The 15,995-nt window shown below is 52.5% G+C and overlaps 2 protein-coding genes across 2 annotated transcripts; one reads left to right on the top strand and one right to left on the bottom strand.

Moving 5' to 3' along the window:
- Positions 1–1,664: 1,664 nt before the first annotated feature.
- Positions 1,665–13,357, bottom strand: ZNF428 (zinc finger protein 428). Its single transcript, NM_001270769.1, has 3 exons — positions 13,176–13,357; positions 8,358–8,562; positions 1,665–2,238 (listed from the first exon to the last, which is right to left on the bottom strand). Exons 2-3 carry the CDS (start codon positions 8,431–8,433, stop codon positions 1,739–1,741), a joined length of 576 nt encoding a protein of 191 aa, NP_001257698.1. The 5' UTR covers positions 8,434–8,562; positions 13,176–13,357; the 3' UTR covers positions 1,665–1,738.
- SRRM5 (serine/arginine repetitive matrix 5) lies at positions 6,269–8,516 on the top strand. Its single transcript, NM_001270770.1, is given in 1 exon segment — positions 6,269–8,516. A coding segment is annotated over 1 exon segment (2,130 nt). The 3' UTR covers positions 8,399–8,516.
- Positions 13,358–15,995: the final 2,638 nt, after the last annotated feature.

Consider the following 15,995-nt stretch of genomic DNA (forward strand, 5'->3'; position numbering starts at 1 on the left):
CAGTTTTTTTTTTTTTTTTTTTGAGACGGAGTCTCGCTCTGTCGCCCAGGCTGGAGTGCAGTGGCCGGATCTCAGCTCACTGCAAGCTCCGCCTCCCGGCGGGTTCACGCCATTCTCCTGCCTCAGCCTCCCGAGTAGCTGGGACTACAGGTGCCCGCCACCTCGCCCGGCTAGTTTTTTGTATTTTTTAGTAGAGACGGGGTTTCACCGTGTTAGCCAGGATAGTCTCGATCTCTTGACCTCGTGATCCACCCGTCTAGGCCTCCCAAAGTGCTGGGATTACAGGCTTGAGCCACCGCGCCCGGCCCAGTTTTTTTTTTTTTTTTTTTTTTTGGAGACAGGTTCTCACTGTTGCCCAGGCTGGAGTGCAGTGACATGATCACCACTCACTGCAGCCTTGACTTCTCAGGCTCCAGCAATCCTCCCATCTAAGCCTCCCTAGTAGCTGGGACTATGGCCGTGCACCATTGTTAGCCCAGATAATTTTCTGTATTTTGTAGAGATGGGGTTTTGGCATGCTGCCCAGACTGGTCTCGAACTCCTGCGCTCAAGCGATCCGCCCACCTCAGTGCTGGGATTTCAGGAGTGAGCCACCATGCCGGGCCTCCTTTCAGTGCTTTATTGTTCTCACGGCATTTGTCAGCACCCAGCATATGCTGTATCTTACTTGTTTATGTCTGTCTTCACCAGCAGCCTCTACCCACTCCCATGTAAGCTCCATGAGGACAACGATTTTATTTTATTCACTGGTGTGTTCCCAATGCTTAGCACACAGCAGGTACTCAAAAATATTTGTTAAATGAATTAATGGATCACAATCCCTATCTCCCAGGGTTATTCTAAGAAGCTGATAATCTCATGCAAATTAAGTGCAGCACTCTGTAAGTGCTCAGAAAATGGCAGCTGTAATTATCATTAAGGTTCTATTTTTGTAAGTTCCTAGATGCACCATTTCTATGAGTCAATATATATAAAGCCCTTGGACTGGCACCAGACACCCAGGAAGCGCTGAGGAAGCGTAGCTGTGATTATAATTAAAGTCCTCTTTGTGGAAGTTCCTAGGCGATGTGGCAGAAAGCCCTAGCGGTCCTCCACAAACCGTTTTCTGCTTTCTGGGCGCTTGGCTAGACTGCTTCTCCCAGGTTGTTTTTGCAGTTAGCTGTGGCCACGTATCTAATTTCTCAGCAGAGGCGTGTCAATGGAACCAGTGTGTGCCCCTGGCAGGCCAGGGCTTGTAAGACAACACGTGCACCTCACCAGGTTCCCTGTCCTCTTCTGTCAGCAGGACCCAGGCCATAGCCACCCAGTCTGGACAACAGGCTTAAGGGATGGCCTGGGTCCCCAAATGACTCACCCAGCACTATTTTGTGAGTGAGAAATGAAATTCTATTGTTAGAGCCTATGGAAATACCATCAAATACAAGCACATAGTAAATGTTAGTTATCTTTCCCAAAAGACCCCGAGGTTCCCCAAGAAGGAGCACAGGGGAAATACACACACACACACACTCACTCACTCTCTCTCTCTCTCTCTCTCTCTCTCTCTCTCTCTCTCTGTCTGAACCAACACACACAGATACAGATTTTGGCTTTTATTCTGGCCATCACACATCTACTTCTAAGACAACACAGACCGGCAGTACCCCATCCCCCATGACCACTGTCACAACCCGAATTTCCTCAGGCCCCCTCCTCCCACCCCACCCCTTCTGCCAAGCTCCCTGTGTGGGGGCTCTGCCTACACCTCACCCCGGGCGTGCAGCATGAAGTGCCCGTGCAGCTCCCCCAGGTTGTCGAAGGAATCCTCGCATTCCGTACAGTGGTAGGTTCCCTCCTCCTCCTCTTCCTCCTCCTCCTCCCGCCCAGCTGGTCGGCCCTCCCCAGCCCGAGGTGGTTCCTCCTCTTCCTCCCCGAGTGCCCTGCCTTCAGGGGCTGGTGCTTCCTGGGGGGCTGTAGCAGGGCAGCAGAGCCGGCAGGGTGGGGTTCCCGGTGGGGCCTCCCCAAGGGGTGAGCGGCCACAGAGCTGGCAAGGCTGAGCCGGGGGGCCCGGGGGCTGGGCTGCACGGGGGGCCCGGCGGGATGGGCCACCACGGCCCCCGCCAAGGCGCTGCTTCACCTTGTAGCCAGGATCATATTCGGGATCGTCAGTGGTCTCCTCTTCCTCCTCCTCCTCATCTTCTTCCTCTTCGGAGTCCGGCTCTGAGAGAGTATATTCTGAATCAGAGGAATGCTCAGGGCCTGGAGGGGGAAAGACAGGGGGAGACAGTGGCATCAGAGGAAAGAGGGCTAGGCCTAGCTGTCCCCTCCCTGAACCTCACATTCAGACTTGCCATAGTATGACCAGGGTAGCCTGGGCACTACCCTTCACTTCCCCACAGATGAGTCCCCATGGCATACAAGGCTGGCACCTGGTAGATTCCCTGTATCTTTGTGTCAAGCAAATGAATGTCTTCTAAGAACTGCATGGGACAGGACTGTGCATGGTGGCTCATGCCTGTGATCCCAGCACTTTTGGGTGGCCAAGATGGGAAGATCACTTGAGCCCAGAAGTTTGAGACCAGCCTGGGCAATATAGCAAGACTCCGTCTCTATAAAAAATTTAAAAATTAGCCAGGCCTGGTGACACATTGCCTGTAGTACCAGTTTCTCAGGAGGCTGAGGCGGGAGGATCACTTGAGCCGAGGAGTTTGAGGCTGCATTTGAGCCATAACTGTGCCACTCCCTTCCAGCCTGGGTGACAGAGTGAGACCTTACCTCTGAAAAATAATTTTTTTGGCTGGGCATAGTGGATTATGCCTGTAATCCCAGCACTCTGGGAGGCCAAGGAGGGCAGATCATGAGGTCACGAGTTCAAGACCAGCCTGGCCAACATGGTGAAACCTTGTCTCTACTAAATATACAAAAATTAGCTGGGTGTGGTGTCGGGTGCCTGTAATCCCAGCTACTCGGGAGGCTGAGGCAGGAGAATTGCTTCAACACAGGAGGCGGAGGTTGCAGTGAGCTGAGATTGCACCACTGCACTCCAGCCTGGATGACTGAGCAAGACTCCGTCTTGGGGGAAAAAAAAAAACCTCCATGGGGAGGTGGGTGGGAGGCGTTTAGGAAGGACAAAGCAGGAGTAGTAAAAAACCACCAGTAACAATAGCATCCTTGCTATTGTAGAAGCCCTGTTCCTATACATTAACTCACTAAATCCCCAACAACCCTTTGAGGGCGATACTGTTACTATCCCCAGTTGATGGATGTGGAAACTGAGGCACAGGGAGGCTAGACGACTTACTCCCCTGTGGTTACACAGCTCTGGCAGGAAAAGCTGAACCTGGGCCATGGCCGACACTGGATCATTTTAGGGAGACAACCATTTGAAAAGGTATTTGTGCAAATTAAAACATATACATACACACAGATGTACTTTTATATCTGTGGCCATGGAGATATATATATATATATACACACATACATACACATACACACACACACATAGGTGAATTAAAATATTTATTTATAGGTGAGATATTACTGTGATTTCACAGTTATCAAGGACATGCCTAGGACAAGTTTAGGTTTAAAGAAAAGGGACTGTAATCCTAGCACTTTGGGAGGCTGAGGTGGGCGGACTGCCTGAACTCAGGAGTTCATGACCCACCCTGGGCAACATCATGAAACCCAATTTATTTCTTGTATTTTTTGTATTTTTAGTCTCTACTAAAAATACAAAAATTAGCCAGGTATAGGGTGGTGGGTGCCTACAGTCCCAGCTACTCGGGAAGCTGAGGCAGAAGAATTGCTTGAACCGAGGAGGCGAAGGTTACGATGAGCCAGTATCAAGCCACTGCACTCCAGCCTGGGTGAGACAGCGAGACTCCGTTTCCAAAAAAAAGAAAAGGGGAAAAATTTTAAAGTTGATATATGGAAAAGGGCAACATCAGCTGCCATTATGGGGGCGCACAAACAGAGTAATGGCTGGAGATGGGGTCCCCGTGACCACAGTGTGGGAAGTACCAGCTTCTTTGGCCTCAGTGGCAGGAGCCTGCCAAAAGCCTCACCTTGTATCCATCCCGGCCCCATTCCTCAGTTTCTCCCAGAACCCAGAGGATCCTGCTGCTGCACCCTGTGCTCCGCCCTTGCTCCTGTCATCACAGTGGCCACAAGGCTCTTCATACCAGGCTCCTCACCTTCCCTGACACCCCAGGCCCGTACCTGCCTCAGGGTCTTTGCCATCCTTTCTGCCGATGTCACTCTCCATTCCATGTCTCTTCTCAAGTGTCACCTTCTCAGTGACACCCTGGCCACTCCCTAGCACTCCCTATGCCCCTTACTCTGCTTGATTTTTCTCCATCTTCTTTTGAGATGGAGTCTCGCTCTGCCATCCAGGCTGGAGTGCAGTGGTGTGATCTCAGCTCATTGGGAACTCCACCTCCTGGGTTCAGGCAATTCTTCTGCCTCAGCCTCTCAAGTAACTGGGATTACAGGCGCGCACCATCACGCCCAGGTAATTTTTGTATTTTTAGTAGAGATGGGGTTTCACCTTCTTGGCCAGGCTGGTCTCAAACTCCTGACCTCAGGTAATCCACCCATGTCAGCCTCCCAAAGTGCTGGGATTACAGGTATGAGCCACCGCGCCGGGCTCATTTTTCTCCATCTTCTGACTCACTGCATACAACATTTGCTTGTGTGCTTGTTTACTGCCTGTCCCCGAGAACAGGGATTTTGTCTGGTTCACTGCTGTGGCCCTAGCATCTAGAACACTTCCTTTGTACAAAGAAAGTACTTACGACATATTTATGGCATGGATATCTGTGCATGGAATTTGAAAAGCCTGTTCTGAGGCTTCACACACACTGTTCCTCCCTCTGGTGGGAATGTCCTGCCCTAGTTTTTCCCACCATCCTTTAGGACCCAGTGGGAGGCCTTCCTCTTTGGTGAGGCCGTCCCAGACCTCCTCATCCCAGGCAGCCAGTCATTTTTTCTACCACCCTCCTGCTGGGTTCCCAGCATCACCAGCCCAGACGGGTTATAACCGTTTTCTTCTGAACATCCGCCCCTGCAGCTCTCTCCTACTGGTTCCCGCCATTTAACAATCGTTTCCTGGCCGGGCGCGGTGGCTCACGCCTGGAATCCCAGCACTTTGGGAGGCCGAGGCGGGTGGATCACGAGGTCAGGAGAACGAGACTATCCTGGTTAACACCGTGAGACCCCGTCTCTACTAAAAATAGAAAAAAATTAGCCGGGCGAGGTGGCGGGCGCCTGTAATCCCAGCTACTGGGGAGGCTGAGGCAGGAGAATGGCGTGAACCCGGGAGGCGGAGCTTGCAGTGAGCCGAGATTGTGCCACTGCACTCCAGCCTGGGCGACAGAGCAAGAGTCTGTTTCAAAAAAAAAAAAAAAAATCGTTTCCTGAGGCCTTGGCATGGGCTATTCCCCACTCTGTCCACCTGGTGACCCCCTAACTCATCCTTCAAGACCCAGCACAAACTCCGTCCTCTGTGAAGCCACCATCCTGATGCCCCAGGCTCCCGGCCAGGTCTCTCTCCGATGCCCCAGCACCTCCTCCTGTTACTGTCCTAGAAGCTGACTGCAGTCAGCTGCCCCCCAGGGTATCTGCTTTATCTGACTGGGAAATCCTCAAGGGCAGGTATGATCTTGGGGTCCCCAGCAGAGGACATGTGGGTCAATGGATGATAGTGGCCCCAAGACCCTGATCTCCCTCCCCAAAGCCTTAGCCTCTGCTCCCTGCCCACCTGGGTGACCCGTTCTTTTTTTTTTTTTTTTGAGACGGAGTCTTGCTCTGTGCCCCAGGCTGGAGTCACCTCCAAGCTCATGTCACCTCCTCTGTGAAGTCCTTGCTGACTCCCCAGGCAGTCAGTGTCTCTCTCGTATGGGCTCCCCGGCCCCTGCTCCGCTCTCCATCACACCCTGACCACTCTGGGCAGTGACCCCCTCCCCACCCACTGACTATGGGCTCCTCAAAGGCAGGACCTGGGTCTGCCCCATCTCTCTGTCCCCAGCAATGCTGGGCATGAGTCAGCCTCAGAAGACATCTGCTAAATGGCTGCAAACCAGAGGAAATATCTCCAGCCTCAGGCTGGGTGGGACACCTGCCCTCTCCTCCCACCTCTGACTTCATACCACTCACCCTGCAGAGTCTTCAGTGCCCACTGTGACTTCACACAGTTGGCCTATGACAGGCAATCAGGTCATCGTCCACGGCTACCAGGTGTTTCATGTCTACTGTGACTTCCAGGACCACAAGCCCTTTTGCGCCCACCATGTCTTCACCTAAGAGATCTTCAAAGCCCAGTATGTCCCCGGCACCCAGTGGATCCTCCATGCCCACTGCGGATCCCAAGCCTCCTGCCTCCTTGAAGTCCACCAAATCAGCAACGCCCAACAGATCTTTAGTGCCCACCAAGCCAGCGACATCCCCCAACTTGGTCGTGAGCCCAAGCAGTTCCAAGTCCACCAAATCGACCAGTACAAAAAGAGCCCCTTCTAACCTGCCCAGCAGCAGGTCCCGAGTCCACAGCAAGGCAAGAACACCCAGCAGGGTGAGCACCGACACCAGGACCAGCAAAGCCAGCAAAGCCAGCAAAGCCAGCAAGGCCAGCGGCGTGAGATGCCACCAGCGGAAGGGCACACACAGCCGGGGTAGGACACCTGGCAGAAGGGGAAGCCGAAGCTCCAAGAGGTCACCCAGCAGGGCCAGCACTCCTGGCAGGATAAGAACTCATGGTGCCAGACCAGCCATGGCCAGCAGGGTGAGAACTCCCACTTCACAGCAAAAACGGAGCCAGGGAAAGAGTTACGGCCGGCCTAGAACCAGCAACAGGGAAAGAAGTGACAGCCAGCCTAGAAATATGAGCAAGAAGAGTTACCGCCCACCAGGAGGCTCAGGTATGGGGAGGAGTTCCGAGCTGGCTGTAACTCCCAGTACAGCCAAGTGTCAAACCCTGACTGGAATTCCCTCCAAGGAGAAGAGTGACAGCCCATCTCCATCGTCATCAAGGAAGGTGAAGAGCTACGGTCAGATGATCATCCCCAGTAGGGAAAAGAGTTACAGCCCCACTGAAACGTCCAGCAGGGTCAAGAGTTATAACCAGGCCAGTACCCACAGCAGGCCGCAAAGTCACAGTCAATCTAGAAGCCCCAGAAGGTCAAGAAGTGGCAGTCAGAAGAGGACGCACAGCAGGACGAGAAGTCACAGTTGGAAGAGAAACCACAGCAGGGCAAGAAGTCGTACCCGGAAGGGAATTCTGAGCCAGACGGGAAGACATAGCCAGTCTAGAACCCACAGCAAGGGGAAAAGTCAAAACCAACCTAGAACCCCCAGAAGAGGAAGAAGTCACAACTGGTCTAGAAACCCCAGCGAGGAAAGAAGTCATAGCCATTCTAGAAGCTTCAGCAAAGACAGAGATCGCAGAGGATCTAGCAGCCCCAGGAAGGAGAACGGTCACAGTCAATCTGGAAGCCCCAACAAGCAAAGAGATCGCAGCCCATCTAGAAGTCCCAAGAAGGAGAGAGATCACAGCCGATCTAGAAGTCCCAACAAGGCGAGAGATCATAGCCGATCCAGAAGCCCCAGCAAGGAGAGAGATCACAGCCAACTTGGAAGCCCCAGCAAAGAGGGTGATCGCAGCCGATCTAGAAGCCCCAGCAAGGAGAGGGATCACAGACGATCTAGAAGCCCCAGCAAGGAGAAATATCACGGCCGACTTGGAAGCCTCAACAAGGAGAGAGATCACAGCCAATCTAGAAGCCCCAGCAAGGAGAAAGAGCACAGACAATCCAGAAGCCCCAGCAAAGAGAGAGATTGCAGACGATGGAGAAGCCCCAGCAAAGAGAGAGAGCGCAGACAATCTAGAAGCCCCAGCGAGGAGAAAGAACACAGACAATCCAGAAGCCCCAGCAAAGAGAGAGATCACAGACGATGGAGAAGCCCCAGCAAGGAGAGAGAGCGCAGACAATCTAGAAGCCCCAGCGAGGAGAAAGAACACAGACAATCCAGAAGCCCCAGCGAGGAGAGAGATCACAGCCGATCTAGAAGCCCCAGTAGGCAGAGTGGTTACAGACAACCTAGAGCCTCCAGCAAGGAGAAAGCTCACAGCCGATCTAGAACCCCCAGCAAGGAAGGAAATCATAGCCAATCTAGAACCTCCAGCAAGGAGAGAGACCCCAGTCAATCTACAGTCCCCAGAAGTCCCGACTGGAAGAGATCCCCTACCAGGACAAGGAGTCTCAGTCAGAATAGAACCCCTAGCAAGACAAGCAGCCACTGCCCATCAACATTTCCCAATGGAGGCCAAACCCTAAGCAAGGATGACAGTCAAGCCAACGCCACCACCTCTAAGGCCACCTTACCTGGGGAAAGGTCTTCGTCGTCTTCTTCCAAGCTGGCATAGCCCCCAGTCTCAGCTGGCTCACGGGTCTCTGTCATGGCCGGGAGAGGGGACAGGAGACAGGAGCAGAGCAGCAGCTGAGCAGCGTCCCTCCCCGGCCAGCTCTCCACAGCCACACCTCGGCCACAAGTTCTCTAATACAGGATGTTGGCAGGTAGAGAGGGATGCTGGATAGGGGGAAAGGAAAGGCCTGTGATGATTCAATAAATTTTTACATAGCACCCATCCCCACCCTAAGCCCAACTGTGTGCTCATTGCTGGGGTGGGGCACAGAGGACCCCAGCTGTGTCCCTGACTGTCTACAGGGAATTGACTACAAGCCCTGCCCCTCTCTAGGTCTTTTTTTTCAGTTAGGCAGAGTCTCGCTCTGTTGCCCAGGCTGGAGTGCAGTGGCGCGATCTCAGCTCACTACAACCTTCACCTCCCAGGCTCAAGCAATTCTCCTACCTCAGCTTCCCAAGTAGCTGCAACTACAGGCGTGTGTCCTCACGCCCAGCTAATTTTGTATTTCTAGTAGAGATGGGGTTTCACCATGTTGGCCAGGCTGGGCTTGAACTCCTGACCTCAGGTGATCCACACACCTCAACCTCGAAAAGTGCTGGGATTACAGGCGTGAGCCACAGCACCTGGCCCCCTCTCTAGGTCTTAATTTCCCCATGTGGGCAACAAGGCTGCCTTCTGGTTCTTATTCAGTGGGACAGGGAGAGGTGACACTCCAAATATTCAATAGTGGAGACTGGTGTGGGCACCAATCAGAACTGAGAGTGGAGCAGGGACGGATGCCAGGCATTAACCCTTTAGTTGCTGGACCATGGGGAGGTCTGGGGTTGGGGGAGTGTTATGGGGGAAAAAACCCTCAAACTATGTTTTTCCTCTACTCTCACACTACCACCATAACAATCATCAACACAGAATTTTGTGACCAAATGTGTGGGGCTTTTTCCCCACACACTGCACAGCAGACACAGGCTAGGTGTCCCCTCCAATTCCATTCCAACGCTATCCACACGCCCAGCTAATTTTTGTATTTTTGGTAGAGACAGGGTTTCACCATGGTGCCCCAGAGCTCAAGCAATCCACCCGCTTCAGCCCTCCAAAGTGCTGGGATTACAGGCGTGAGCCACCACACCCGACTTTTTAAAGAAAATAAGGCTGGGTGCGGTGGCCCACGCCTGTAATCCTGGCACTTTGGGAGGCCGAGGCAGGCAGATCACCTGAGCTCAAGAGTTTGAGACCAGCCTGGGCAACATGGCAAACCTTGTTTCTACCAAAAAAAAAAAAAAAAAAAAAAAAATTACAAAAGTTAGCCGGGCCGGGCGCAGTGGCTCAAGCCTGTAATCCCAGCACTTTGGGAGGCCGAGACGGGCGGATCACGAGGTCAGGAGATCGAGACCATCCTGGGTAACACAGTGAAACCCCGTCTCTACTAAAAATACAAAAACTTAGCCGGGCGAGGTGGCAGGCGCCTGTAGTCCCAGCTACTCGGGAGGCTGAGGCAGGAGAATGGCGTGAACCCGGGAGGCGGAGCTTGCAGTGAGCTGAGATCCGGCCACTGCACTCCAGCCTGGGTGACAGAGCGAGACTCTGTCTCAAAAAAAAAAAAAAAAAAAAAAAAAGTTAGCCGGAGTGGTGGCATATGCTTACAGTCCCAGTTACCTGAGAGGCTGAGGCAGGAGGATCACTTGAGCCTGGAAGGTCAAGGCTGCAGTGAGCCGTGACCTTGCCACTGCACTTAAGCCTGGATAACCCCTCTTACAAAAAAAAAAATTGCTGGAGCTGCTCACAGAACTCAAGGAAATGCTTATTTAGATTTTCTGGTTTATTATTGCAAAGAAGAAAGATGAAGAGATGTGTAAGGCAAGGTATAAGGGAAGGGGCAGGGAGCTTCACGCCCTCCCTGGGGTGCCACCCTACAGGAACCCTCATGTGGTCAGCTATGTGGAAGCTCTCCAAACCCAGTCCTCTAGGGTTTTTACAGAGGCTTTAAGACAGCAGCATTGGCCGGGCGCGGTGGCTCAAGCCTGTAATCCCAGCACTTTGGGAGGCCGAGGCGGGAGGATCACAAGGTCAGGAGATCGAGACCACAGTGAAACCCCGTCTCTACTAAAAATACAAAAAATTAGCCGGGCGCGGTGGCGGGCGCCTGTAGTCCCAGCTACTCAGGAGGCTGAGGCAGGAGAATGGCGGGAACCCGGGAGGCGGAGCTTGCAGTGAGCCGAGATCGCGCCACTGCACTCCAGCCTGGGCAACAGCGTGAGACTCCGTCTCAAAAAAAGACAGCAGCATTAGGCATGGAATTCTCTGAAAATGTCTTAAGACCAACAATCAGGAAGGTGGGGAAGATTAGAGTCTTGCCCTGGGGCAGGAAATGGAGGGAAGGAGGAGGTCAGAGAGATTGTTTCTTGAGACCTGCCCCAGGCCTAAGGTACACAACATTATAACAAGAGAACACAAACAAAGGCTATAGGAGTTAGCAGCCAGGAACTGTGGATAAAAACCAACATATTTATATATATAATACCACAGGGAGGGTCCAAAGTGGCAGTTAGGGACAGCGAGTACTTGTGAGCAGTGACACACCAACCCATCTGAAAGTATTTTAATATTTAAACAATTGGTATGGCTGTACTAGTTTGTGACTATCAGCCTTAGTTCTGTATCCATTGGCAAGATAGTGTCTAGGTTTGCCAAGCTCTAGCTGTGTAGCACCAAGCGAAGAACTTAACTTCTCCAGCCTGTTTCCTTCTCTGTAAGAAAGGGGCTTCCAGGCCTTAACTCACGTACTCCCCATAACTAGGTTGGAATTACCTCCTTTGTACAGATGAGAAAACAGACACACAGGTGGTAAGTGAATAGCCCAAGGTCACCATCTGGTAAGTGGATGAACTAGGATTGGAAGCCACACCTTTCATAAAATGATTTCTCAGCTCAAAAGGTTTTTCTGAAGATTCAGTAGGCTCACTGATAGAAATTGCTGGTGTGTGGCGGGTATTCCATCCAGACCACGTGGCCATTACTACTCCCACCCCCACCCCTCTGTAAACTCCAGATATTCCCGACCTCTCACCTCTCCCTGTGCACACAAGGCCTTTTCCCGTCTGTGCGTCTTAGTACACCCACTGTTGCTGTCAAGAAAGTCCTCCTCCTCCTTCTTTTTTTTTTTGGAGATGGAGTCTCACTTTTTTGCCCAGGCTGGAGTACAGTAGCACGATCTCACTGCAACCTCCCCCCTGCCTCAGCCTCCCTAGTAGCTAGGATTACAGGCAGCCATCACCACGCCCTGCTTTTTTTTTTTTTTTTTTTTTTTTTGAGGTGGACTCTCACTCTGTCGCCCGGGCTGGAAGGCGGTGGCGCAAGCTCCGCCTCCTGGCTTCAGGCCATTCTGCTGCCTCAGCCTTCCGAGTAGCTGCGGCGGCTATTTTTTGTATTTTTAGTATAGACGGGGTTTCACCGTGTTAGCCAGGATGGTCTCAATCTCCTGACCTCATGATCCGCCCGCCTCGGCCTCCTAAAGTACTGGGATTACAGGCGTGAGCCACCGTGCCCAGCCTACTTATTTATATTTTTTAAGAGACAGGGTCTCGCTCAGTTGCCCAGGCTGGACTGCAGTAGGGTGGTCTGTAGGAAAGGGGCTTCCAGGTCTTAACTCATGTAATTCCCATAACCAGGTTGGAAGGTTAGCTCACTGTAACCTCAAACTCCTATGCTCATGGTACCCTACTCACCCATAGCAGAGGAGCTGGGACTACACGTGTGCGCCACCACGCCAGGCTTAATTTTTACTTTTTTTTTGTAGAGACGGGGGTCTCGCTATGTTGCCCAGGCTGGTCTTGAACTCCTGGTCTCAAGTGATCCTCCTGCCTCAGCCTCCCAAAGCGTTAGTATCACAGGCATAAGCCACTGCAACTGGCCTAAACAGTTATTTAATATAGCTATGTTCCATGTGATATTTGAAACATACTTTTCTAAAAGGTTGTATCTTTTGGATATAATTGTTTATCTGAAATTCAAATTTAACTAGACATTGTATATTTTATATGGCAACCATACACCTGGGGCAATCAAGACCGTCCCATGAAGTTACCAGAAGACAATGCCCATCAGCCTACACTTTTCCAAGCCCACATAACACAAGGCCCCTTCCTGAGTATTCCAGACGTCAGGTAGGGCCATCCCTTGGTTCACAAGCCCACTCCTACCACGCCTATGGCAGCCAAACTGAAAGGCAAACACAGTGCTGGAGACCCCACAATGCCCTGGGTCTGTAGCAGCCAATTCCCAAGATGCCCCGCGTGAACACAATAGGAACCCGTTCCAATGCTCGAGCAATGAGACGAGGGCAAAACCTTCCACTACGGGACAATAAGGGCCAGTTCCCACAATTCCTTGTGGCAGTTTTTCCCAGGATGCCTTGGGCCTATAGCGACCACCTTCCCGGACTCCCTGTGTGGAAGCGCTCCAAGCCTCCAAGACGGTCAGTGGCAGGTGTGGGATAAAAGGAACCGGTCTCGACGAGGATCTGGGACACTCTTTCCCAGGATGCACCAGGCCTACAACGACTAGCGGACCGACTCCCACAGCGCTTCAAGGCGGAGCGCTCGGTTCTCCCAGGATGCCCCAGGGCGGCACAGCCGCGTAGGGGGAGAAAAGGAAGCCCTCGGGTCACCATGGCCCCAGACCGCCGGCTCCCCGGCGACGGGAGTCGTCGTTCCCATCATGCAGCGGGGCCGTAGCGCCCGCTTCCCGGCATGCCCCGCGCACCCCTGCCCGGGACACTCACCGGCGCCGGCGGCCCCCGCTCCGGCTCTGCGGCGGCAGCTGCACGCCCAGCCTCTGCGCCTGCGTCGCAAGCAGGGTAGGAGAGCGCGCAGGGGGCGTGAAGAGCCTAGGGCGCTTGCGCGGTGAGACGGACTAGTCCTGTAGCTCTGTGTGAAGAGGGGCTATGAGCGTCGGGCCGTCGACGAGACCCGCGCGGGGGGCGCCGTGCTTTGCCCCTCGCTGCCTGGGTTTACTTGGTACAGTCCGCGGCCCGAAGGAACAACAAGCTGAAGGGTTCGCGCGTGCGTGTGGGGGGCAGGAACGCTACTTATAAAAATGAGATGCGCTGGGGGTGGAGGGCGCTAGTTCGGACTGGATCCTGGGCCCGAGGCCTGCTTATTTGCATAATCCTAGCGCGGGACAATGAAAGGCCTCCAGAACTGGAAGGAGTGATTTGCATATTCCCCGAGGAGGCCTTACTCCTGAGCGCAGTGATTAGCATATGGCGGGGCAACCTGAGCAAAGCGCATGCGCGCAGGGACTGCAGACTAACGCGAAGTGGGTAACCTTGCTTTCGTTGGGGATCAGTTTGCATCCTGAGAGGGGCACGAGGGTCAGGACCCCTCCCAGCCAGGATAAATGTTTATTGATCTCCTAGGTGTCAGACCCTATGCTGGCAGATTCTATGGTTTCTGCAGTGAACCATACTCCTGTACTCACGGCGCCCCAGTCGAGGAGATACACACCTAATTAGACAACTACTACCCAGAAGGTCAGACCTGGAGTGAGGAACACAGGGGACTATGGGAGCCTAAGAGGCGCCTGCCCCGGCCTATGGTTCTAGAAAGGCTTCCAGGAGGTGGTGATCCTTAAGCCAAGTACGAATAGGAGCCAGCTAGAATGGGAATGGATCTGGCAGAGTGAACAAGCGCCAAGGCCCAGAGGCCAAAAAAAAAAAAAAGCACATGGTTTGATTGAGGAAGCAAGAGCAGCATAGTATGCCTAGAACCGAACTGGAGAGGGGAAATGGTCTTATAGACCATGTTAGAGTTGATCTATGACTACATTCCAGTCTTCCTGGAAGTGTCACATTCCGGCTTAAACTCCCCAAAGGAATCCCATTAGGAAAAAAAGTCCAAAAATCTTTATCATGGCCTCAGGGCTATACAGCTGGTCTGGCCGTGCTTATCTTTCTGACCCCACCTACTTCCTCCTCCCTCCACTCCTGTCCAGCTCCACCTTATGCCAAACTCTCTTTGCCATCTCGGGCCTTTGCTCTTGCCGTTCCCTCCGCCTGAAAATGCTTTTCCCTCTGACCTTTGAATACCTGCTCTTGTGCTCACCATTCATATCTTGGTACAGATGTCAATTTGAGAGGCTTTTCCTGATCTCTCCATAATAGCGCTTACACATATGACTGGAGTTACGGATAAATTGGGATTGGCCATGAGTCCGTGGTGGTTGTAACTGGCATGAAGAGTACATGGGGCTGGGCGCGGTGGCTCATGCCCGTAATCCCAACACTTTGGGAGGCCGAGGCGGGTGGATCACCTGAGGTCAGGAGCTTGAGACCAGTCTGGGCAACATGGTGAAACCTGCCTCTATTAAAAGTACAAAAATTAGCCAGAGGTGATGGGGGGTTGCCTGTAATCCCTGCTACTTGGGAGGCTGAGGCATGAGGATCACTTGAACCCTGGAGGCAGAGTCGAGATTGAGCCACTGCACTCCAGCCTGGGCCACCCAGCGAGACTCATCTCAAAAAAAAAAAAAAAAGTCTGGGCGTGGTGGCTCACGCCTGTAATCCCAGCACTTCGGGAGGCTGGGGCGGGCGGGTCACGAGGTCAGGAGATTGAGACCATCCTGGCTAACAAGGTGAAAACCCATCTCTATTAAACATACAAAAAAAAAAAAAAATTAGTCGGGTATGGTGGTGGCAGGCGCCTGTCGTCCCAGCTATTTGGGAGGCTGAGGCAGGAGAATGGCGTGAACGCGGGAGGCAGAGCTTGCAGTGAGCCGAGATCTCGCCACTGCACTCCAGCCTGGGCGACAGAGTGAGACTTCATCTCACACAAAAAAAAAAGTACATGGGACTTTATTGCCCCATCTACTCCTGTGGGTTTGAAGTTTTCCATAATGACAATGGCATACCACATTACCATACTCTGCATGTATATTAATAGTTCCTATCACAATCTGAACTTTCTTTGCTTCCTTGTTTTAAGTGTTTTCCTCATGAAAGCTTCATGAGGGTAAGAATGCACTCGCCCTTTTTCACTTTGGGTTCTCAGTGCTTAGAGCAGGATCAGATTTCAGATTAGTGCAGAGCTGTCTTTAACACCTAACATTTGCCTGTTTTATTCACCATGGACTCCAGAACTTTGAGCAGCACCTGGCACGTCGTAAGAGGTTATTTTTTAAAGTTAGAATAATACATCTAAAAGGTACATGAATGAATGAGAGGCCTGGGATGCCAGACTAAAGAGCTTTGACTTGGTCTAGAGGTGATAGGGAGCTAGGCAAAGGTTTTGAGAGCTTAACTTTAATTCAAAGTTCCCTTGGAGACAAATGTCTGGGGTATGGGGAAGCCAGGGTAAGGGTCCGGGCCATGGAATGGGGTAGCTCAGTTGCTATCAAAAAGACAAGACTCCATGACTATTTGGCTGAAGAAGTGGCCAAACCCAGGTTTCTTGGGAGGTCGAGATACCCTCAATGAGGTCAGGACCTTCTCCTGGCCTATACTGTCCACCAGCAACCATCACACTCCCCCCTCCCCTCTCCCTTAGTTCTTCTCCCAATGGTACAACCCTTGACAGCAGGACAGACACACGGCCACCCCAAACAC

The sequence above is a fragment of the Macaca mulatta genome, chromosome 19 (genome assembly GCF_049350105.2).
Source record: "Macaca mulatta isolate MMU2019108-1 chromosome 19, T2T-MMU8v2.0, whole genome shotgun sequence".
Classification (NCBI taxonomy): Eukaryota; Metazoa; Chordata; class Mammalia; order Primates; family Cercopithecidae; genus Macaca; species Macaca mulatta.